A 25,538-nucleotide genomic window follows, 5' to 3' on the forward strand; every position below is an offset into this window, starting at 1 on the left:
TAGCGAGGAGGGGAGGGGACCATACCTGTGTCTGTGTTGTTGTGAGAAGAATCCTTGCTGGGGTCTGTGGCTGGCACTTTGTTGGAATTTGCCAGGATGGGGGCTGGACAACACCGGTCCTGATCCATTTGGGGGAGGTGAGCGGTGAGCCAAGGGTCTTTGGAGTCTGCACTTGGGAGACCTAAGAGTTGAGACTGCCTGGGCCTAAGAGTTGAGCAGCTCGCAGGGGCTGAAACCCATGTGAAGGGAAGTGGAGAGCAGGCTCCCGTATGCTAGCCCAAGAGGGGGCCTTGTTCCTGCTCAAAGTTTCAAGGTATGCCTCCCTGCCAGTGAGGTATGCCTTCCTGAAGCCTGTGAGGAATCCAAAGTCATTCAGTAGAAGGACTCGAACATTCTACCAATAAACACGATTGATTCGGCATCCCTAGTCTGTGCAAGCTTCTGTGGACGTGAAGAAGAGTTTGTCTGGAAGGCTGCCCGGTCGATATAGGAGACACTATAGTCAGTAATAACCAGAGAAGGCAATGGAAGGCCACAGAAAGCAAGGTGCACGCACCCTGGTTCTTCCGGTTTTGTTAGTGTCGGTTTACAGCGGCCTCAAATGTTTGAGTATAGCGGTAATGTCACGACCTGTTGGGATTTTGGAAGACGGGCCAATGGGCTCTTGAAGAATGAGCTTGTTCTATGCGCATAGAATAGAGTTCCGGGTCAGAGAGGCATTCTCCAGTCAGAGGGAGCGTGCGAATGCCGTCATTCAGTGTGTTATTTGAATGCCTGCTAGGTACCAAGTACCACGTGCGGCTAGAACCTTCTGTGTTTACAGCGGTGCAGATCTACTTGCGAATGGTGTTTAGTTGACAGGAGTTGGAACCGGTCAGCCCTTGAGGTATTTACTGTTGAGGGAGGAGGAGGTGGTTGTGCGCCAACAGCTTTCATTTAAGACTGTTGGTTAAGAAAGGACAGAGTCTGTTGTCTTGTTCTGCTATTCCGCTTACAGTACAGTGTTCAGATGGTTACTGTGTCCTTGGTCCCCGTGGGATTCTCATATCTAACACGGATGTGGAGTCAGTACCATTTCTAACAGCAGAGTGTGTGATTTCTCCCAACACTCTTAGGGTCTCTAACACTGTGTGCCTGACGATCCAGTCCGTTCGTGCACCAAACGCCTCGGAAATAGCATAGACCTTATAGGTCACAGAGTATCCAGCAAAGTCCCGCGTCAGGTGCCCTCTGTAAATGGGGCGTCCTGCTGGGCCACGCTACCTTTTTTCAGTAGCCACACATTTAGGGATTCCTGCGGCTACCTTGCCTCTTTCTCTTTTGAGAATTTTCTAACACTTAACATTAACTGATTTATTCAAAAGGATGCGTATAAACACCAGCTGGAAGACCCCGTGGGGCGTAGTGGTCCAGGCCAGAGCCTGTGCCCTCCCTCCTGGCATGCTGCTGTCACTGTACCTCCGTGTCTTGCTGCTAGAGCCCCGTCTATGCCCCTGGCCATCTCATTGTTCAGGTTTTTTGACCTGAGTTCTAGAATCCCCCACCTTCCTTTGAGATGGTGAGGTGGACCCAGGTTTTCATTGTCAGCTGCAGGCTGAGTCTTCCTGCTGGACACTCTGGCTTGTAATGACCAGAAGACCCACTGTGAGTCATGCAAAACCCCAGGTAAGAGGCCCTTGTGTGAATAAGAAACTCGTTACTCAGGAGATTGCAAAGGTTTTAGGAATGCTGGGGACCCGAGGCAAGGACCGCGTCGCGTTGCGTTGTGTCTGTCACAAGAAGCCTGAGAAAGCTGGCCTCAAGTATTTGACGGCTGGATTCCTGCAGTTGGGACAATTTCTGGAGGGCCTAAGAGTGTTCTAGAAACCGGAATGAGCCAGCTTCCACTTGAAAGGGGTTCACCAGTTCTGTCCTCGGAAGCCTTGGGTCTCTCAGCTCCCTCCTTAGGTGACACCTCACAGGTTCCCACAGTCAGGTCCTGAAGGGCTTCTCTCCATCACCCCTCCCTCTCTCAGCTGCACGCTCCCCCCCCCCCCCCGCTTCCCTCCACTGTCAGCGTGTCAGAGGGCTTTTCTTCACCACGCCTCCCAGTTATCCATCATTTCTTTGCTTTCTTTATTACAAGACTGAGAATATTGACCCTGGGTTTCTCTCTTTTAAGTGAATTCACTCTGAATTTTTTTGTTTGTCTGAAATAGGGTTTTTTTTTAATTTAGAAAAATTATTACATGCATTTGTTTGTGTACACACACACACACACACACACACACACGACACACATGTTGATGTCAGAGGATGGCTTGAGGGCAGTCCCTCTACTACCCAGGCAGGTTTCGAGGTTTGAACTCGGGTCCTCAGACTTGGCCGCACACTCTTCAGGCACTAAACTAGTTGGTTGAAGATCAGCAGCCTCCTCCAGGTTGTCAGAGCCAGTGACCAGTCTTGCCTTGTCTCTGGCAGCGTGATAAACTCCTTCCTGCAGACCTTAGTATTTTAGATAACTGGCGTGAACATTCCTGTTTTCCCAACTTCTCGCTGCCACCTCCAAGACTCCTCGGGATGTCGGGATGTTCTTGGCTGTGGGACTTCTTCTGGCAGACGGCCGCTTAGATAAGCCGCGGCTCCGAATGCCTGCGGCGTGCCCTGTATTCTCCAGCTGGACCCCCACACGCAGCCCTTTGGTGTCTCCTGAGGTCTCATAGGCACCGCACACATCAGCATGTTTTAGCCCAGACTTGGGATGGCCCTGCTCCCTTTCCTCTTCCTGGCTGTGGGTGGTGCCAGCCCCACCCTTTCATTTCTCACAGCCCAAATCTTTCTTGCCTGTTTTCTGCCCTTATGCCCAGTTTATCACCTGGTCTCCCCGATCCATCCACCCCCTCCCCACCAGTACCCCCTGCTGGCCTCCTGATCCTGCTCTGGTGTCCCCCTAACATGCCTTCACATGTTAGGGCGAAGAGCTAACTGCTCCTCAGGTGTTTCTGTTTGCTGCTCAGACCTCTGCATGTCTTCCCAGGTACTGGCCTGCTGCCTGACTGCCTTTCCTATTTCTCAGCCACTGGTCTCCATGCTTGTCACGTTGCCCTTCCCCACCTCAGTGACTGGTTTGCTCTCGCTTTGGCCAGGGCATATTTCCCTTGTCCGCCTACGATCGCAGTCCCCGACCCCCATTCTCGTTGTGTGGTCACCCTCCTTTTCTTCGGTTTGTTATACCCTGTCAGGTCACTGTGTGTTCATTTGCTTATTTCTTTACCGCTGGTCTTCTGTGCTGGAGTGCCATTTCCACAGGAGCTAGGGAAATTTGTTCCGCATATCTGTGTGTCCATAGCAACTGCCACAATGCCTGACATGGTGTAACCGCCTCCTAAAACTTACAGAGGAATGAGTACATTTGGGTGTTTATTTATTAGGTAGGCGTTTGTGTAGAAGATGTGTATTTGGCTTCAAGGATCTTCCTGACAAACCGAGGTGAGATGTGGCTGTTGGCTTCTGTCATGTAACAACAGCGTACAGTCGTTCCTTGGTATATCTATGGGATCGTGGCTCCAGAACTCTGAAGATAATTCAAATCTGCCAATGCTCAGATCTGTTTAAGGACAGGTAGTGTGAGCTCATAAGCCCACCTCACCACCATTTTAAATCATCTCTCGATTATTTATAAAACTTAGTATAGAGTGCATGTGATACAAGCCATTGTTACTTTGTAAGACTGGGAGGATAGAGGCAAGAAAATGTGTTCCTCCTCAGTGATTTTTCTTCCAAATCCTTCCTGTTTGTGATTGGTTGCATTCATATATGGAGAAACTTGTGACCGCAGACAGCCAATCGCAAGTGTTTAGAGAAAAGGCATGCGTTGGGAGGCCCCCAAAAGTAGTGTGTCCGGAGACTTGGGAAATGCTACCTGCATCGGGTCTTAAGGAATTCTCTAAAGAGGCGGCAGCCGTAGCTTAACAATTAGCTGCATAGAATGTAAATGGAGAACACCACTTTGGGCTAGGGTACAATTAGCAAGGCTGTTAGGAAAAGCTATTTGGGTTGACTTGATGGCTCTATGCAGAACTAGTTTTAAATTCTATTAAAACATTCAAAATACCAATCCTCTCGAGTCATCGGGAGGATGGCGAAGACGACCCAAAAGCAATAGGAGTAGGGTTTGGATACACAGTTATAAGCTTTGGTGTCTGGAAAGAATCGCCGCCTTTCAACTCCATCACTAAGTGGAAAAAGTTTTCAGACTTGTCGAATGTGCTCAAATGTGTATGCATGTATATAATATTTTAATGAATGAGTGATGAGTGACTTACCGTGGAAATAACTTTTAAGTTTAAACAGATGTTAATTTGTTTATGTTTTATGACAATACCTGTAGTTGCCATTGGTGATGGGTCAGAATATCATTCAGAAGGGGCGGCATTTGGTGCCAAATACACTGACTTCTACAGAGGTTATATCTGATTTGCATATGAAGCCCCTCTCTTTGGATATCAGTGTCCAGCATCTAGGTGCACGGGGTGGGAGGTGAGCTTCAAGACTACAAGGAACATCCAAAGCCTTAGGAATGGCTCAGCCCGGCTTTACAGAATGTAGCACTGGGGGACTAAGGTAGAAAATGCGTCTTTTCTCCTGAGCGTTTCCCCTCCTCTGCCCACCTTAACAGTGTGGAGTTAGGAAGTCTCTGGAGCCAGAGGATCCTGCTGCCTTCCAGGGTGGACATCAGTGTGGGAACTGTAGGCATCAGCAGCTGCTTTGGTTTCACAAGAGGCTCTCACGTCCATGTGTCCTTGCTCAGTGTTAGCCAGGTAGCATTGCTGCTGCCTCGGTGTGTGCTCTGGCTTTGGCCAGCAAGCGCTTCGCTTACATCAATAGAACAGGGGCTAAAAACAGGCATTTCAGTTCGGATGGTCTCACCCAAGGCCTTACAAGTACCTTAAAAATATTACTTAAGTATAGGGTTGATAAAGAAACAATTTGTAAGCTGAGCACACGTTGCTGGGATGATGTGACATGAGTCACTCATTGCTGTCTGGTTACTCATTACCTGGGACCTTGAGCAGAAGGAAGAAGGAAGTGTGGAAATGTGTGTGTGTACTTTCTGGGCATTGTTCCCTGAAACCCATAGAAAACGATATCTGCCGCTTTGAACATTGCTTCCTTTTCCCAGCGTAGTAGCTTTCATCTAAATAGCCTTGTATCTAAGGTGGGGAATGACAGGCTTTGTCCCGCAGGCGTAATTGTACTATAATCTTTACAACTCGAAAAATAGTTATTATTCTCTGTACTCGGGGACCTTTTTCTTTGATGATTACACACAGATAACATTGATAATGAGTATCTCCACGAGAATTAAAATATGCCCTCAGTAAAGATTCGGGCTCTGGAAATGGTGGTTTGATAAATGTATGATCTGTTTCAGCATTCCGCCCGCCTCTTCTTGCCTATAGTTCCTCTCACAATAGCCCTGGGCACCATCTGAATGAACTTCCTCCACTCTTCTCAGTCCAAGCCCTGCTGGCCTTCAAGGTCCATCTGGGGCAGCACCTGCCTCAAAGGCCTCTTTGCAGGAGTGTGACACCTTTGTCCTTACCATGCAGTATCATGGTCTTACAGTTCGGTATCATGTACTGTCTGATACAGCTCAGAATTTCCTATTACGCACTGGCCTTTTTCAAGAGGAAACCTCTCCACGCAAGTATCGAACGCTACCTTCATTTATTGCTTCAAGATCGGTGGTCTTAGCATCTACCCAGGATGTTGGCTCTGTGGTCCAGTACCGGTTTCCTCACGCACTGTGTACGCTATGAGATGCACATAGAAATAGAAATTCCAACTTTTAAGTCACTGTGGTGGTTTGAAAGAAGATGGCCCTAAAGGGAGTGTCACTGATGAGAGGGGTGGCCTTGTTAGGAGGAAGTGTGTCACTGTGGAGGTAGGCTTTGAGGTCTCACATACACTCAAGCCACACCAGTGGACAGTTCATGTCCTGTTGCCTGCAAAATACAGAACTCTCAGCTCCCTCTGTAGCGCCATGTTTGCCTGCATGCCACCGTGTCCCACCGTGACAGCAATGGAATGACCCTCTCAACTGTAAGCCTCCCCAGTTAGATGTTTTCCCTTCTAAGACCTGCTGTGGTCATGGTGTCTCTTCACAGCAATAGAAACCCTAACTAAAGACAGTCAGGAATATTAGAAAATCTGATCTTTTGTATCCATACTCCTGTGACTCCAAGTATCCTGTGGGGTACGTGTGCCTTACTTTGTAGGCCTACTAATAGGTGTGTGGTACTATACTCAGGAGGTACCTGTATTTAATGTCCCGCTAGTCTGTTCTGACTGCTGGATAGATTTCTATGGTTGAGTCAAAACTCAAGGTTATAATGTCCTTGAGATCAGTGATGGGTTATAAGGAAGAAAAACTGTTAGGACAGAGCAGTGTTGTTCAGATGCCGACCTAGTCTGATGCGTCTCACATAGGTTTTCTTGGGCTTTCTTCTACATGTCAACCCAGGTATCCAACTTGCTTCAATATAGCTAGCTAACTAGATGATAGGTAGGTAGGTAGGTAGGTAGGTGGGTGGGTGGGTAGATAGATAGATAGATAGATAGATGATAGATGATGGCTAGATAGTTGGGTGATAGATATGGATTGATAGTTGGATGATTTATAGATAGATGACAGATAATAAATGGATGATTGATTGATAGATGATAGATAGTTGGATGATAGATAGATGATAGGTAGATAGATAGATGATTGATGGATAGATAGATGATAGATAGTTGGATGATATATATATGGATAGATAGTTGAATGATAGATAGATGATAGATTGATGATAGATAGATGATAGATACATAGATTGATGATAGATGATAGATACATAGATTGATGATAGATAGATATATAGATTGATGATAAATAGATAGATGATAGATAGATAGATAGATAGGCAGACAGATTGATAGATGATAGATACATAGATGTATGTGGTAACATCTGGAGTGAGTACCTGGCTTAGGAGGAGAAGAGCAGAGCTTGTTTGGCCCTTCCTCTTTGGCCTCTCATAGTCACATGGGCTCGCAGCCACAGAGGAAGCTGAGAATTAATCTTCCCTATTGCCTGGAAGGGGAACTGGGCAAGATGACATGTAGTGAGCACATCCTCCCGCCTCCTGTCTCCTGCATCACTTCAGTACGGTTGGCTGTGTTTGTCATTGTAGCTCATAGAAGCCACAGAAAAGCTTTTGCCTGCATTTAAGGCATGCGTGGGATGGTGTATTTTAGTAAGACCGTGCTCTTAAAACATTTCAGGTCTTTTTTTTCTTATAACCGTAATCATAGTGTATTTTCACATTTTCCACTTTTAATCTTATTTGAATACATTCTTGCAAAAATAAAACCATTGGCTCGTGTTCCACGTTTCCGCTGCTATTCTTTCTCGCACGACTTTTCGGCAGAGACACTGGTAGTGGCTCTGGTTTATTATGAAGAGGCTTTTTAGCAATGTCACAGTTACTGTTTGCAGAATGAGTCAGTGTTATGTGATTATTTGAAGACGTGGTTAAATGCTTGATGCTTTGCCGCAGTAGCTCTGTTTTGGGCATGGTTCCTGTATTGATTTTTTTTGGAGCTGGTATAGCTATTGGGATCTTTAGGCGATGAGTTGCTGATTTCTTCTGTATTTCCCACATACTTACCTGTTGGGATTTTGGCACAGTGGCTTGGAGAGTGAAGCCAGTACACCGTAAATGTTTTTGGGTCCCACTCTTCCTAGGTGAGAGGTGAATAAATGAAGGTCAATTTCCTCCACACTCGGGAGTGTAAAGATCTGTGTAGGGACAACGTAAATTAAATCTTCTTTTCCAAGTATGGTTCTAGTCAAAGGCAGATGATGGAGAGGACCACAGAAGAATTTTGCTTGTTTGTTTTCCTGGTCAAGGAAGAGGAAAAAGAATGCTCACCGAGCAGAACCAATCTTGTGATCCTGAAAGGGGCTTTCCCAGGGTGAGGCTTGTCTCTCTCACTCCAGATATGTTCCCCCTGCAGTTCCCTGAATGTGGGACTGGAACCAAACAAAGAACAGCAAACACAAGAAAGGAAAGAGAATAGCATCCGAGATTGTAGGAGAGGTGGGCTGGTTAACATGGGTGGGTGATGACGGAATTAAGACCAGACAGGCATCTTGAGAAGACAAGAGAATCTATCTCAGTGGACCTGCCTGTTTTCAGGTTTCCAGACACCAGTCAGAACAGTAGGTTCTGGAAGTTCTCTGCCTAGAGATGTGCTAAATCCTGAGTTGTAGTCTCTGTTTGGTAAACCTGTGTGTGTGCATGCGTGTGCATGCGTGTGTGTGAGAATATCCATCTGTCCGTCCTCTACCATCTCCCCTAACCCCCAAAGGAGAATCTCTGCGTGGAGATATGTGGTCCCCTTCGTTTTGACTAACTTTCCTATCCTCTCCTATTCCTAGTTGACTGAAGACAGCTTCCTGTTTTACAGTCGGTGTAATAAGTTAACCAGCCTTTACAAGCCAGAGCAGTGGGGATGTAAAAAGTAGCTGAGAGAAAGCTGGTGCCATGATGTCTCCTGCGGCAAGTGAACCCTCCTTTTCATTTCCTGGTAGTGGAGGCAGAAGGGGAAATGCGGTTATTGTAAAGTCAGTTTTGCATAGGGGAACAAAGTGTCTTGTTTGCTCGAGAGAATAAAAGTTTTCATTGTGGGCTAGAACAAGCTCTCTCTTCGGGGATATAGGGCACGCAGGACGTCGTCATGAATATCTCCCTTAACTTCCTTGTGAACATAGTATAGGAACCTAACACCCATGTTTCTCCCCACAGGTAGAAAAAGTGAGTCTGTAAGAAGTTTAACCCAGCTTCTTGTTTTCCGCTGTCCCTTACGTCGTCCTTATAAGGGACCGTGTGTGCCTAAAGATGCTCTAGAGAGTTTGGACGTGGAGAGACAGGAGTGCTCCAGCTGTGGCCTCCCCTCACACAGCACCGTGGGGTGGTGAAGCATCTAAGAGGCCCATTCAGAGAAACCTGAACTGCTCAGTTGAGTCACTGCCAAGTCCTCTGAATGCGTAGGGCCTAGGAGAGGGGGAACAAAGCCCAGGGCTCCAGGGGTTGCTGATGTGTGTAGGGATGAGCCCCTTTAATCCCAGCACTTGGGAGGCAGAGGCAGGAGGATCTCTGTGAGTTTGAGGCCAGCCTGGTCTACAAGAGCTAGTTCCAGGACAGGCTCCAAAGCCACAGAGAAACCCTGTCTCAAAAAACCATATATATCTCTGTGTGTGTATTAGCGTATGTGTGTGTGTGTGTGTGTGTGTGTGTGTGTGTGTATGTATGTATTAGTAGTACTGTGTTTTGTTATACTGTGATCCAGTACTTTCTATATTGGGATGGCAGTGTTAGCTTTCTCTGAGCTTTAATGTCAAAAGTGTTCTTCCTTACAGAAACAGAGTTTAAGCATACTCCTTGTCAGCTGTACATCTTGACACACGCTTCTGTATCCATTCTCATAGGCCACGTGACTGGCTTAGTTTACCTTCTAAAACTTGGTTTGTTTGAGATAGGGTCTCTTGTTGCTGCAGGCACTCCTTGAGTGCTCCAGGTACTGGAGGATGACCTTGGACTGATCCGTTGCCTTGATTACAGGCAGGATTGGTGCCAGGATTAGGTGCCCCAGTGGCATACCGGTGGTATCAGTTGATGAGGAATGAAAGGAGCCCGCAGGTCATGGTGTCTCCTCCAGGTGCCTCCGTGACTGGTTTCGGTTTCTGTTTGCCTTCTTCCTGGGGTTAAGGGAATCAGAAGCTCACTGGAGGTGGTCTGCTACGGTCAGGACCTAGAGTACATGTAGTCTGTGGTCAGTAAAAGAGCTGTTTGTTTGTTTCCATTCATTTAGTGATGAGGTCTCGGTGTCAGTCAAGACAGGCTTCAAACACTTAGGTTCAAGCGCTCCCCCTGTCCAGTCTTCTGAGTGGCTGGGACTGCAGGTCTACCACCGTACCAGGGCCAGCTCAAATCTAAGCCACACTTGAGTAATGTTGATGGGGAATCTTTGTCAGCCAATGAACTTTAAGTGGTGGGGCCAAGTTAGGGGTGTGACCTTTTGGGTACCCGGAGAACAAAGCTGGGGTGGCCCAGGGTTCGCTCTCTCTGTGTGGCTCCCACACTCCACAGCTGAGCTTGGACTTCTCGTTCCTGTTTCATGAAGACTTATCTGAGATAGATGTTCCTATTTTCCGTGGGGAATCGGGTCCTAAGGTACTCTACAGTTCTCTCTAGGCCCGCTGATAATCAAACACTTCTGCAGCCATGGGTCTCCTCATTCATATATAGTGGACTTTTTGACATGCAGGCCTCTTAGCACTCTAGGGGAATAAAATCATCAAACATAGCAATCAGATAATGGGCAGAAGAGGCCTGGAATCGTGATCTTGCCTCAGTTTGTAGTGGAAGCCCTACTCGCACGGAGGAGGCCGAGTCTGGAGTAAGGGAAGCGATAGATCCAGAAGACAGGGCCACAGGAGAAGCCACTTGAGTCTGGAACCTCATCATTTGGTGACAGGCTCTCTTTTCTCCAAGTCCGAATTGCAATCCTCTGACCCCACCTCTCACGCTGGTTATGGTCTTCTTAAAATGAAGACATGAATTTGGCCATGTCATAAGGGAACTTACTTTCTATGTAGATGTCTGATTGATCTGTCCCTGATCTGCATTCTCATTCAAATGGAAGAGTATGAAACCTTGTGCGTGAGAGGGAGGGCCCCTTGGGCTGTCTACTTTCTCTTCTGCCCAGTGTGGGCCGCCTGGGAAATCCTCAGAAGTGCTCCTGAGGATGCTACCTTTGGTGACTGAGCAAAAAGCGTATGCTTTGGTAGAAATCCTTTGAACCATGATTTGGGGGATGGGGCTAAAACGAGCCTTGTGAAATGGCTACTGACCTGTTCTTTCAAATGACCCAAACCCAGACAGTCGCTCCAGTTAGCCTGCCAGTCCTTCACTGAGCTTCTGCTATGTTCCCGACGCCATCCAGGATGCGCCGCGAACACAGCTCCCTGAGGTTTAAGGGGTGTAGCAAGTCTTGGTGCTAATGTGCTTCCCAACTGCGCTTCTTCTCTGCTGAGCACTTCTTAAAACCCGAAGACGGCACGTGCTTGGGCTTCTAGTTCCGACGCCATCTATCTCCACGAAGTGTCTCTGTGATGACCACGGTCAGGTCTCGCTGTGTCTGTCCCCGCTCGGTGCTGTCTGCCCCGAATGACCCTCCTACAAATGACCCTCTTATGGCCCGCACCAGTGTGAAACTGTGTGCTGAGGCTTTGGGCCCCGCTGTGTACAGCAGCAGCAGAACAGGGCCCTCAGAGCCCTGCAGAGCAGCTCACATCTTAATGTGGAATCACCAAGGGTCTCTTTTCCGAGCAACCTAGACATCTGGGGGGTGGGGCCTGCCATCCATAACGTGTGCTCTACTTAACAAAGTGATTTTGTTTAGGGAGGGTCTTCCATGGGAGGCTTTTGGGTGAGTGTCCCAGACTCAGGTGCCCATGATAGTCACAGAAGCTGGCTGTGAGTGAGCCGTCTTGCAGAGAGCACTGGATAAGTAATACATTTCAAGTTCTGAGACATTTGCCCCAGAAATTCATTGTAGCCATGTTTACCTTGAGTTGGAAAGGCTAGTCCTGTGGGTAAAATTATTTTAATGAGTACTGGGAAGCAAAAGCTGTCTGTTAGAATTTTCTTGTTGAAAGAGGTACTAAAAATACCCATGGGCTAATTGAATGGTCATGTATTTGTTCTTTCCTCCAAGCCGTGTGTTTTGCTCATCTTTGGAGAGAGGAAATAGCATCATTTCCTCCTAGCCTGCTGCTTCCTCCTGGCCCCTGGCCTTGCTTACGGCTTGGGTTCAGATCCTGCAGCTTGCTGTGCCTCGGTGGCCAAAGCCACGCTTTCTCCCTCTTCATTTTCTGGGTGTCTTTGGAGGTGCCTTGTCACGTTCTTACCGTTCCCTACCCCTTTTGTGGGACTTTGAGGGTCTTTTCTGTTTTTTAGATTCCCCCAAAGGGCAGAGCCTCGTGACCATCTTCCTCAGAGTCACCAGGACGCTGCCCTTGTGAATGACCTTGTCTGCCTCTGCTTACTCCTACCTGTTAGTGACTAAGGGATGAGCCTGGCCTTAGCAGCCACCCAAGCTTAGTGAGAGAATACCCTCTCTACACTAGCAAAGACTGGTGTAGAAACGGGACTGGAGTTGATCTCCTTTTACCTCTTACCAAGCCAGGGTGGGTGCTAACAGTGAAGGGGATGAGGGATTCTTGCCCTGTGGTTGCTTCTTAGTGCCCAGACATTTCTGGGTACTGTTTTCTTTCACGTGGGTCCAGTTTTCTGAAGGAAGCCCTAAGCAACACATCAGCTTTACCGTTAGATCCCAAGGAGCCTTCCAGGCACAAAGGCGGCTGTTTCCTCCACGTAGCTTTGAGAGCTGGATCCAACCCTTTACCTTCCCTGGGGCGCCGCAAGCCTCTTACCTACTTCCCAGACAGGCCCTGACGTTTGCCTATGAAAAGAGCCACCCACGAGGGTCCAACCCTTCTTTGTATCTGTTCGGTAAAAGGACAGTGTCCATTCTATTCGGGGAGTCCCAGGCCAGGCTGTCACTCTGCAGAAAACTGGAGGCTCTCCATTATGGTTTTGATAATGAGTTCCAAAGAATTTGGCTATGACCCTAAGCATTTTTCCATTAAGAGCATTGTAAGAAGAATTTCTAAAATCTCAGAAGACCGCCTTTATTTTTTTGTTTGTTTATTTATTTATTTTAGTGCCGGTAGCTAAACCCAGGGCCTCACCTACCCTAGGCAAGCTCTTCGTCACTGAGTTAATACCCTCAGTTCAGGCTAGATTGTTTTCTGTAACCAGCATGTGAACTTTTAATGAAATTCAATGCTGCATTTAGAAGAGTGTCTTGTCAAGTCGTTCGGATATTTTTTTTATCATACCTCGAACTACGACATACGTGAACCATCGTGACTTTTGCCCTTCAGTGGTCGCGTGTGACCGCAGAGATTAACCTTTATTTTTGAGTTGACACGATATCAAGAACCTGGTGGACACTGAGGTTGGCAAGCTGGCCCGTGGTGATGGGGAGGGTGTTTCTGCAAACCAGCCCGGTTCTAAAGGAAGAACCTAGAGCCATTTGCCATGTCCTGCTCTAAAGCTTGACGTCTGAGCTTTTAGTCCATGCTCAGCTCAGTACAGGTGTCTTCTTAAAAATGCTGTTTTGCATATGTGGTGGCCAGTGGGGACATGACTTTTCCAGTTAATGCAGCCCAAAGAATAACAGCCACTTCTGTTTCTACTATGAGCATATATGAACTCAGAAACTAAAAGTGTTAAATATGTTTACGAAATTATAGATCATTAAAAATATATCTTAGCCAGGCGGTAGTGGCTCGCTCACACCTTTAATCCCAGCACATGGGAGGCAGAGGTAGGTGGATCTCTGTGAGTTCGAGGCCAGCCTGGTCTACAAGAGCTAGTTCCAGGACAGGCTCCAAAGCTACAGAGAAACCCTGTCTCGAAAAACCGTGTGTGTGTGTGTGTGTGTGTGTGTGTGTGTGTGTGTGTGTGTTTGTGTATTAGCAGTACTGTGTTTTGTTATACTGTGATCCAGTACTTTCTATATTGGGATGACAGTTTGAGCTTTCTCTGAGCTTTAATGTCAAAAGTATTCTTCCTTACAGAAACAAACCAGAGTTTAAGCATACTCCTTGTCAGCTGTACATCTTGACACACGCTTCTGTATCCATTCTCATAGGCCACGTGACTGGCTTAGTTTACCTTCTAAAACTTGGTTTGTTTGAGATAGGGTCTCTTGTTGCTGCAGGCACTCCTTGGGTGCTCTGCGTACCTTGGATTGGATTACACACTGGATTGGTGCTAGGATTGGGTGCTGCTGTACCTGGTTTACACTGTGCTGTATTCTTGTTGGGTAGGCTCTCCCCGCCGAGCCACACCCCCATCTCTCATTTATTGATTTTGTTTGGTCTGGGTATTATTGTTATTATTATTATTATTATTCTTTCTCACCCAGTTTTTTATTTCATTTATTTATTTATTTATTTGGATTTTTTGAGACAGGGTTTCTCCATAGCTGTTGTTTCCTGTCCCGGAACTAGCTCTTGTAGACCAGGCTGGCCTCGAACTCCCAGAGATCCGCCTGCCTCTGCCTCCCGAGTGCTGGGATTAAAGGCATGCGCCACCACCGCCCGGCTTCACCCAGTTTTTTGAAAAGTAATTTTTAAAAATTCCAGTTGTGGTACTGTATGTTTTTAGTGGTTCAGGGATTTGTGATACACACCCTTAAACTCAGAGAATCCACGTAGACTCGGTATGGGAATGCACGCCCTGCGCCAGGTCCGAGTGCTGTGCCGTGGCGAGGCGCGGACCCTCCCCACCGGCCCCAGGCCTCCCATTTCCATCCTCCCTCCTCTTTCACTTCACATCTTGCTCCTCTCATCTCTTCTGAGAAAGGCTCATTTTTGCTCACTATCTCGCTCTGAAGCGTAGGTCGTCGGGGTTCTAGCCAGTGTAGCTATGAGGAGTTAACCACATTGTGTCTATAGTTTAATCCTGAATGCTTGGCCTGGCATTGGCCAGAGTGCACTAAAACTTTCCAAGACAAAAATACCAATAGCTGGAAGAATGAAGTCGTCCTTCACGATGTGATAGAGTGACTATCCTAAGTAACGCTGACTTATAGCAAGGTGACATTTTCCAAGAGGGTAAACATTCTGCATTATCAGTCCAAAGCAGTTAGGTATATAAGGCCTTTACAAAGTACTTTACAAGGAAGGTCAGCTTAGGGACTCCTTTCTCCCTTTCCCTCTCCTTTGTTTTTTTGTTGTTGTTTGGTTTTTGTTTTTTTTTGTTTTTGTTTTTGTTTTGTTTTTTTTGGTTTCTATGTAGCTTTGAATCCTGTCCTGTAACTAGCTCTTGTAGACCAGGTTGGCCTCGAACTCACAAAGTGAGTTCTCTGCCTCCTGAGTGCTGGGGATTAAAGGCGTGCGCCACCACCGCCCGACATCCTTTGTGTCTTCTTGTGGGCTGTCTTGTCCCTTGATCGGACTCAAAATGAAGTTAGATTTGGCAGATGGAACTTGGACATTTTGATGCACATTTTTTGGGGGGGGAGGGTAACTTACTTTAGAACCACTTAGATGTCAGGGCTGGGCTAGGGTTGGAAAGGTTGGAAAAGAGACAGTTGGCGTTTTAGCTCTAGAAGAGAGTGTTGACACAGAGAGCTATTTGCAGGAGGCTGAATTGAGAAGGGATTCCCCAGTGTGGTTGAGCATCTCTGGGGTTCAGGATCACATGGGAGGGAATTCCGTTCTGAGAGCCCCTGAAGGAAATCATTGGAGACGGGGTGGGGGCAGACTCGGTTATCTGAGTTTAGCAGAGTTTTCTGAGACAGGTTGTATTCTGTCAGACAGTGGTTAATAGAGAGGTCCAACTGAGAGAGCGCTCAGAACTGACTGGGCACATTTCCAATCTACCCATTAGAGGAGAGCCTGAGGCAAAACCTGGGTGCTCTCTGGTGGGCGCCCGTGCTTAGGTGGTGCGGGGTCCTTCATGCATTTTAGCCGTTTTGCACTTGAGGTGAAACGAACTTAGGGAGGAGGTGGTAGGGTGGAGGGCAGGGCGAACAGAGAAAGAAGCCCTTGCCTGTGGAGAGGGAAGCCGCTTCTTTCCCCCTGACGACCACGCAGCCAGAGCCACTGTGATGAACACTCGGGGTAGAAATAGGTAGAGGAGGAACATAAAACACCAGTTGGGCTCTTCCGGACATGCAACCCACCCTCCTCCCTCACAGAAAATAACAGATGAGCCCCAAACCAAACTTTTGAAACCGAAAACATGGTACTAGACAGAGCTGTTTGAAAACGCTCAGTGTCTTGGTGCTTGCTGGGAAAGTCCGGTGTGCTCCGTGGGCAGCCGTGTGACTAATCTGAAAGTCTTGGGAACACCGGGTCACCCTCATTCTTTGGGCTCCACTTGGAGACAGAAGAGGTTCAGAATCTTTGCTATTCATAGGGTGGGGCGGAATCGTGCCCCTCCCCCAGGCTCTCCTCCTTTAACAATCCTAACAGTTCCTCCCCGTGTGTGTGTGTGGGGGGGGGGGGCGTAAATAATGCTGACACATCCCAGAATAATGAGGAGCATGTGGACCATGACTGCTTTTAGCTAAAACTTCTCTGGAGATTTATTTAGGCTCCTTAATGATAGAGGAGAGGCTCAGAGGCCTGGCATATGGCTTCAGTTTACAGTTACAAATGGTGGCCTCGGGGACGAGTGTGTGCAGAGTTGGCCACGGAGGAAGAAGAGCGCGTCCAGAAGAGGGTTTGTGTTCTTTGTGGCGTTCCTTTTGTCGCTAGAAGAAAAGGAAGTCGAGCGCGCTCTGTGTCTGTGAGAGTTAGGTGAGACAGAGCATGATTCTGATTCCAGGTGGGCGTGTCACAGACTAAACCAGCTTGCTTCATGCTTGAGTATTTTGGTAAAGTTTCATGTTGGTTTCCACAGGCTTAAAAAGAAATTATCCCTTTCATCTTTTCCTTTTTATTTATTTTGTTATTATTATTTATTTATCTTAAGTTAAAATTACACCGCCCATCAGATGAATCAGGTCCTTATGCAGTTAGGTATGGGTACTTTTCTGTATCTGTGGATTCGAGCATCCTTGGATTGAAAATGCCAGGAAAACACATCATATTTGCACCGAACATGTGCAGACTTTCCTTTCGCCGTTAGCCCACACCCGATATAGATCGCAGCTATTGGTGGCCCTGGCTTCGTAGGAAGCATTGCAGTCACCTAGAGATGGTTTAAACTGTTCCGGGAGATGTGCAGGGGCCATTTGCAAACACAGCATCATTTTATAGAAGGAAGGGGCCTGAGCATCCACCGTTCGGGTGGTCAGGGAGAGTCAGGGAGGGGAACGACAGGAGGTGACAAAATGACCGCACTGGATCTAAGCTCCCCGGCACCCTACCTTACCTCCCTCCAGCTTTCTTCCTGCATGCTGCCCTGTCAAACTGTGCCCCAGCCATACGCAGAGACACTGTAAGCGAGAGAGTAGGGTCAGTTCATGCTGGCTGTCCCTTGCTTGAGCTAGTCTTATGAGATTTAAAATGAGTAAACATAACAGATTGTGGAAAATTCTAGTGAGTGGAACGGCTCATAGCTCCCAGGGCTGACCTTTCCACTCCCATCTATAGTCCTATAGCATGACTACTAGCATGTCTTTTGTTATTAATTTGCACCCTGGGTAGACCCCTTTCAGGTCCCTTTCCTTACGCCTTCCCACTGTGTGGAACTGCTCAGAACCCTGGTGTCTCTGGCCTTTGCTTATACCCGGAAGCTCTTTGCCTTGCAAATTCATTCTTTGGAACTAACTTTTCCACCCTTGACATTCCTCCACCTCCAATGCCTTCCCTCTTGGGGTTCCTGGCTAGCTCTGCCCTGCCAGCTTTCTCCGTTATCACTAGGCTTGAGTTATTCCTGTTTGCCTCTTCTCTACTTTCAAATGAGAGCCTCGCGGAAGAGGCTGAGGATTATTTTGTGTCCCCAATGTGTTCTTGACGCACACTGAACTTCCAGTAAACGGCTGGTTAACAAATGAAAGGTAGGAAGTTGGTAAAAAATATTTATCGTATCACCCAGATTTTTTTTTCATTTTTTTTTCAACGACTAAAAAAGGGGGAAATTTACCTTATTAGTACAATTCGAGAAGGGACAGACCAACAGGTGAATTAGCCTGGCTGTCTTGATAGGGAAGTTCTGTTGTCGTCATAAGGTAGGATGAGAAGCTAGGCACCAGACAGTGGACAAGAGCTGCAGCGAACTCCACGGTACCAAGTGGTACTCAATCAAGATGTTGCATTGTGAAGGTCACTGCTCTGTTTTTAGCTTCATAGTAGTGACAACTATGTGATGTTTGAGTGTTTGTCTCACCTTTGGAAAAACTTTTCTTTTTGATTATTATATTGAGGCTTCTATAAGTTGATAATGGCTTCCTCTTTATATTGGAAATGCTTAAGTAATGCCCTAAACAATATGATCTCAATATTCTCCAGTTTTGGACATGCAATGTAGCATTTTCTCCTTGCTTCTCTGAATAACCTGGATTTCAATAGAAATACACACACACACACCACACACTACACACACACATGGGTTAAATAAAACAATTTTAAACTACAATAAATCAGTGTTATTTTCTTAGTCAGGAATGCATGGGGGCGGGGCTGGAGAGATGGCTCAGCGGTTAAGAGCATTGCTTGCTTTTCCAAAGGTCCTGAGTTCAATTCCCAGCAACCACATGGTGGCTCACAATCATCTATAATGAGGTCTGGTGCCCTCTTCTGGCTTGCAGGCATACACACAAAACAGAATATTATATACATAATAAATTAATAAATAAATGTTTTTAAAAAAAAGAATGCATGGGGAAAGGTAGATGAGTTTGAAAGGATGAGCCGGGCGGTGGTGGCACACGCCTTTAATCCCAGCACTCGGGAGGCAGAAGCAGGCATATCTCTGTGAGTTCGAGGCCAGCCTGGTCTACAAGAGCTAGTTCCCGGACAGGAACCAAAAGCTACGGAGAAACCCTGTCTCAAAAATCCAAAAAAAAAAAAAAAAAAAAGAGTTAGAAAGGATGGATAAATTGATTTATACATTTTAAAATTCGGGAAGAAATAAAATGTGACAGTTTACCGTTCTTTGAAGCCAATCACAGAGGCCCTTAAAGGACACAGAGTTACCTGCTGGTCACTCACTAACTACCTGAATGCTAAGGCTCTTTCCCCACATTTTTTTTCCTTGCAGCTTTGCTCTGTCAGATGAAGCGTACAGATCCCTCCGTGACCAAGATAAGGACCAATGCATACTCATTACGGGAGAAAGCGGAGCAGGAAAAACAGGTGAGGCCACCCCCAGACCCACCTTTCCCATAGCGGCTGAATGACGGCAATAAAGAAGGCAGGTGGCCCGCAGGAGCCAGGTGGCCGTAGCTGCTGTGTGTGGGTTTGATGCCCACAGTTGGTGTTCTGTGGATAGCGCCTCTCTCACGTGAGGGGACAAGGTACCATCGGGTACCAACCAGTATATCCCAGCCCTGGATTCTAGTTTTCATTAGTGCCATCTTTGGCCCCAATCATGGGCTTTATCTCTCCTTGACTGCGTGGCCTTAGGAGTTGACCCTTCCCAATGAGATGCCAATTTACTTTGGTTTGTTGCCCCTACAGCCATCCTTTGCCTCCATTAAAAACCGAGGGAACGTACCAGCAATGCTTGGTCTCTCTCCAGAGTCTCATGGTGCCCACAGATTTGAGATCATGCGGACGATGTCCCATATCTGTAGGGACAGGCCATGCTTCTTTCTTGTGCTTACAGCACGGATACCTGGTCCTGAAGGAGGAGATGGATTTGATCTGGTTGCTTTGGTGAAACAGAAGGGCAAAAAGGGGGATTTTCACGCTTCTTTGTAAAATGCTCAGAGACGAGAATCTCATAACTGGCTGTTCCTTTGAGTGTGCGGAAGTGTGGTTTCAAGTGTCTCCATCTTGCTTGGCATTTAATGGTCGGATTGAACACTTTTTGGATCCTCCTTGATCAAGAAAAGAAAGTTAAAAAGAAAAAAAAAAAGGAAAAAAAGAAAAGAAACTCTACCACAGCGGTACAGTCGCCTCACTGAGACCATTTGAGCCAAGCCTTGAAAACGTTACCCAGCTTCGAAAGAACCTTTCCCTCTGGACTGACCCCCTCGTACCCTTTCCCACAAGCCCTGTCATGAACGGCGGATGTGAGGTGCCCAAACTTTGCTCTTGAGTCCTGAAGATACAGTGCACAAACTCTTTGAGGACTATGGGTGCTGAGTGGACAGAAATTCGGGGAAAAGGACCCGTTTGCGAGAATAAGTAAGCATAGTATCTTATGGCTGGAAGACCGTTATAGGCCATCCCGTGTGAAATCCTCCACGTGGGGCAGCCAGACTCCTTTGTGGTGATGGAGAGATCACCAAACTGTGTTTGTCAGTTGGATTCAACCAGGAGGTTTTTCTTCCCCTTGAGCTGAATTCTCTTTCTGCTCATTGATCTTCAGTCCTATATAACCTTCCCACATTTTATTCTTTCTTCTTCCCGGGACAGCATTTAGTCATTCGAAGCCGGCCAGATATCTTCTTATATCGTTTTAAAAATATTTTTTTTCCATACGATAAACGTTTACTTATTTATGCAGACCTCTGAGGGCCTGCTTGGTGAAACACTGCCATAATTAGAGAAAGCACATAAAAAGAATGAACACAGCGAAGGAAAGAGACCCGGAGCTTCCAAGAGAAGATGGTTAGGAGAATTGGGTTTTTCTTTAAAATCCCACACGGTTGAGCTTAGAGTGTTTTAGAAACATCTTGATTTGTAGAGTGGTTTCATAAAATGACATAGCAAGAAATAAGCAAACACTTTCAGTTTGGGTCCTGTTTATCGTGCTGTTATTCCTTCTCTCGGTGTGGATCCTGGGACTCTTCACACAACACACGTATCGACCCCTACGGGTCTTCCTAGCAAGGAGAGAATCTTTGCGGTTGGCACCAACACTTCTGTGAGCCACGCCTTTTCAAGTTCGTATTTACTTATTTCGAGCCAGTCTCTTGGACATCAGGCTAGCCTTGAACAGTGTGCACTGTCGTCAAGGATAGTCCTGAACTCCAGATTTCTCCTGCCTCTGGCTCCCAAGTGCTAGGGTGCTAGGATTGCAGTGTTTGCCACCACACTAGTAGCGATGCAGAAGGTTACTTCAGATCTACCGGTAGAATCTTGTACCTCGAAACAAAACAAAATAACACACAACTTTGCTGCTGTTGTCGGTTTGAACCTTTGATCCTTGCTTTGCCCTCTTTTAGAATTACTGTCACCCTTGGGTGACTGTCGTAGTAGTTATTCTACACCGAGTATTTATTTAGGATGTACATATTTGTATTGTGGGGAAGCTGAGACACAAAATGGTTCAGCAGTTTTCCTAAATATCTTAGTTTGCACTTACTGTGATAAAAATACCTTAACAAAAGCGCTTAAGGGAGAAAGGGCTTATTTTCACTGACAGTTCCAGGTTACAGTCTGTCATGGGGGGGTGGGGAGAGGGAGGAGTCCCGGGGTGGGGAGGAGTCTCCAGCAGCTTGAGGGAACTGGCCACATTGTATCTACAGTCGGGAGCCGAATGGAATGAATGAATGAATTCACGTCAGTGTTAAACTCAAGTTCTCCACTCACACAGTGCCAGGATCCCTTGCTTTGGGAGTGCCGCAACCCTCAGTGGGCAGAGATCTTCCTACCCCAGTTAACGTAGGACCGTTTCCCATTGAATGACGGATACATGGATATCCCGGCAACCTGCTCTGACAATCTCTTCCCAGTGACTACACTGTATCAGGTCAGGGCTGCAGCAGAGCTGGGATTCTGAAGGTTGGTAGTACAGTTCTGGAGTTCTGGCTTTCACACGTTACCTTTTCTAATGCCTGCCTGTTTGTGTCCTGATGCCTCTTTTTGGTAAGTCCCCTTCACCTCGTCTCTGAAGTCTTTCGTAGTCAGGTGATGGGATAAATCAGAGGAGCTAGCCTCTTGTCTACATTTCGGTGATCGGCCAAAGTACCAGTTCTCCTGGAAATTGTCCAGAGTAGTTACTGTAGTTCTTTAGGAGGTCTGTCCCAGAAGCCAATTGGTTGTGTTGCTTCATCTCTTTCTTTCTCCCTTCACAGTCCCTCCTAAGGTTGTTTCATATTCTCGCTGATTATGCGCACGTCTTCTGCATTTATACGCCCACCTGCTATGGCTTATTTGATCTCCGAATGAAGGTAACTCATTCCTGCCTGACTCGTGCACCCGATACATGACAGACAGACTCACCACGCACGGAACAGATCCCATTGTCCTTCTCCTTTGACGGTGTTCGGGATAAGTTAGACCAGCGTTGTGGCGCAACCTCTTCGAAAGCTACACCTGGGGGTTGTTGTAGCTCCGTCTTCTCCTGTAGCTTACACTCAGGTCCACATCGAATCCCATCCGTTCTCTCTGGAATCAGTTGTTCTTCCTGTTCTTTTTGTTCACATGGAGCCTCTGGTCCAAACCCAGAATTTCCGGTGAGTGCTGTCCATAGCCATTCTAAGAGCCTCTCACCCGCTTCCTGGGTACCCCAGTCTCTTTTACAGACCTTGGTTCTGACTGTTCAGATCTGTCTTTTCACTTTAACGGGACAGGGTCACCTTGGGGGATGATTTCCTCCTTGCTTGTCACTTCTTCTGTCTTGTGACACAAGGTTAGTTCCTGGGAGCAGCCACAGTACCCCATCTCCTGAGAGTGGCCAGTGGAGTTGGTGGTCACCAGCACAAGCCTACGTAAGCGTTGGTACGCTTGTTTCCTTCCTTCCTTAGCTTCAGAAGCATAAGGTGCTTCCTTCTGCATGCTGGCTCCTTTTCGTTGATTGTATTTGGGGGTGAGGCAGGCCTTCCCTGCAGGTAGGCGTCTGTGTTCTTGCTGCTTCTCGTGCCTCTCCCTCACCCCGTGATGTCCAGCAGCCCACCTGTTCGCTCCTCAAAGCCTCCCTTCTGTTTTCTCTTGAAAGAGATGCTTTATCCCACCCTCTTCATGACTAAGGCTTCGTGTGCTTTTAAGGCATTCTGCCTATATCGGTTTGTTCCTGAGTGAATCACTGGATGTGGGCTGCGGTTACTTTGATTGGTCCTGGCCAGTTCTTCGCCTCCTTTGGAGCATACGTTTCCCGGGAGTCAGCAGTCTCCTCTTTAGCCCCAGCAATGTAGGGCATCCTTCTCGGAACTCAACTCTGCCATTTGTTTCTGGAACCAGGTCCTGTTGGTATTTGCAGTTTTCCAAGAGCAGGAAATCAAAGGCTAGAACACCCCCATTCCATCAGCTGAACGCCTAGCCGCGTGGCTTCCTCCTTTGTTGCCCGTGGGTTTCTGATCAGTAGCTGCCACGTGGTTTCATGTCCTCCATCGTCACCTCTAGTTCTTTGTTCCCTGTCTGCTGTCCTGGCTGGATTCCTTCCTCAGGCACCGGAAAACAGCGTGGCATTGCAGGACCATCCTGTTTGCTGCGCACACACAGCACAGTGCTGCTCCAGCCGGAAAGCTGGAAGAACTCTCAGACCTTAGTGGTAAGGCCAAGGCCACGCCCACCAACTGTACTAGCAAAGATAGGGACTCTGCTCGTTCGTGTTAACGCCAATAGAAGAAGCAAAGTATCGTAACTAGGACATTTAGAAAGCTCCTGACATGAACTGGTAGTGGTCTATAGGCTGACTGGCTTTCAGCCGTGCGGGTGCTTGGATCATCTTTTAACATGCCCCAGGTCACGAAGTTTTGTGCTTCAGCTGTCCATTATCACCAACCTCCTGGTGTGAGGAGGTGGTGCTGAATCCCAGAGCCCCTGGTTTCCCAGCCCCATTCAGCTATGCTCTGGGGAGCTGCTGACCTCCAAGCCCCTTTCATCATTAAGAGACATCAGTGACATCTCCTTCCACCCGATCCCCGGAGAGAGAGCCCAGTTTTCACTGTTAGCTTCTATCTTTCCCTGTATTTTCTTTATTTTCAAAACTGGCCATACAAAAACTGCTTCCAGTTTGGCTGATTATAAGTTGTCATCGGACTCTAACATGGAATAAAGCCCAGGATTTGTGTGTGTTTAAAAGTCTCTGTTTCCAAAACCACAGAGAAACCCTGTCTCGAAAAAAGCAAAAAAGCAAAAAAAAAAAAAAAAAAAAAAGTCTGTTTCAGCTGGGCGGTGGTGGCGCATGCCTTTAATCCCAGCACTCAGGAGGCAGAGGCAGGCGGATCTCTGTGAGTTCGAGGCCAGCCTGGTCTGCAAGAGCTAGTTCCAGGACAAGGCTCCAAAGCTACAGAGAAACCTTGTCTCGAAAAGCAAAAAAAAAAAAAAAAAAAGCCTCTGTTTCACGAAGTTATGAGAAAATAAAATGACAGAAGTCAATGCAGAGATGTCGTGTGGCCCTGTGAGGAATCTGGGGAGGGCTTTTCATCTCGGCTCTGAGGGAGGAGAGAAGCCAGACCACTTTTCCAACAGCACGTCATCTCAGTCGCAGGTTTAATACTTGGAGTTCCGTGTGCCTGCCGCTGTTCAGCTTGTGTTAGTACACACATGACAGGGAACAGACTTGGCATTTCCAGAGGGCCTGAAATACACGGTGTCCGTTACATGGAGTATTTTCATTTCGGATCTGTGCTTAGCAGTTTAGATAGAACTGCCGAGCGGTGTCAGAGGGCTTATTTTATATGAAGTAATTAATTTAACTGGGTCATAAAACCCCCTTGGCAGAGGATGATGTTATTGGTCGTAAACACTGGAGACAGTCTTCTGCCGCCGGGTTGTATAATACGGGCTCTCGGGGAGAGGCGTGAACTCTCTGAGTGCTTTGGGGGTGCCGTTTAATTCATCACCGCTGTGCTAAATAAAAAATTCATCATGCCTTTTAAAAGGGCCCAACTCTTTCGAGACGGTGAACGAATTTGGAGTACACGCCTGTGAATTCAGCCTTCATGGCAGAGGCAGCACACGAGGAACCCATCAGACCTGCGTGTCTCCAGGGACCCCAAAGTACATAGTGCACCTGAGAACAGTACCCTGACACGAGCAAACACTCTGAAGCTACTCAGTTCCTAACTCCACAGTTCCATACGTTTCTAGGAACTCATCAACTCTCTGCTTGAAGAGTTCTGGAGCCTGCCTTGCTCGTTAAGATCTCCGAGTCTAAACCCCCACTGGCCTCTCTCCAGTTCATGTCTTCGGTGGCTCTGTGAGTTAGCCGTGAGGCTCCCGCTTGCTGTGTGTGGCCTCGGCACCGAAGCGTGTTTCAGAGCCCTGGAAACACGTGCCGAAGCAGGGCAGCTAAGCGGGCTCAGGGCCACAGTGCACCCAGCTCTGTTTTGTTTCTTCCTGACACATGTATTTTGTAGGCGTCACCAGCGAGTCTGTGGCTCTCTTCAAAGGTAGATTACATATGATTTATTTCAGTGAAAATGTCACCAGGCAGCATCTCCTTGTAGTAGCCTGCATCTCTCTGTTTTCATTCTTTTTTAAAATATATATATAATTTGTCACAGGGATCGAACTCTGTCTGCCAGGCTTGACTGCAGGCACCTTTACCCACCAAGCCATCTCGCTGGCCCCATGATTGTATTTCTTATTGCAAAATTTTGGCCTTTTGTTTTCATTGATGGAGTTCCTGGTTGATTTGGATTTGCTGTAGCTGGACTGTGAAGCTCTGGGGATTCTGAAGCAGGAATCTTTTTAAGTAGCAGAAAGGTTGTTTTATTAGACACAAATGTGGCCTCGTTGGGGCAGGCATTCTTACTTTTTTGTTTTGTTTTTCGAAACAGGGTTTCTCTGTGTAGCCCTGGCTGTCCTAGAACTCACTCTGTAGACCAGGCTGCCTTTGGACTCAGAGACCCACCTCTGTCTT

The 25,538-nt window shown here is 47.2% G+C and overlaps 1 protein-coding gene across 5 annotated transcripts in view; it reads left to right on the forward strand.

The window, feature by feature from the left end:
- The window catches only part of LOC121442183 (unconventional myosin-Ib), a 152,099-nt gene that overhangs the window by 53,186 nt on the left and 73,375 nt on the right, over positions 1–25,538 (forward strand). For 4 of the 5 annotated variants that reach the window (XM_041643615.1, XM_041643617.1, XM_041643619.1 and 1 more), the window contains exon 4: positions 18,879–18,973. In XM_041643615.1, coding sequence (XP_041499549.1) covers positions 18,879–18,973 — 95 coding nt within the window. Of the gene's footprint in view, positions 1–18,878; positions 18,974–19,096; positions 19,970–25,538 lie in introns of those variants that run through there. The other variant, XM_041643620.1, reaches the window with a different exon arrangement.

Source organism: Microtus oregoni, unplaced genomic scaffold (assembly GCF_018167655.1).
Source record: "Microtus oregoni isolate MIOR12 unplaced genomic scaffold, Mior012 000087F_ref0000451, whole genome shotgun sequence".
Taxonomy (NCBI): Eukaryota; Metazoa; Chordata; class Mammalia; order Rodentia; family Cricetidae; genus Microtus; species Microtus oregoni.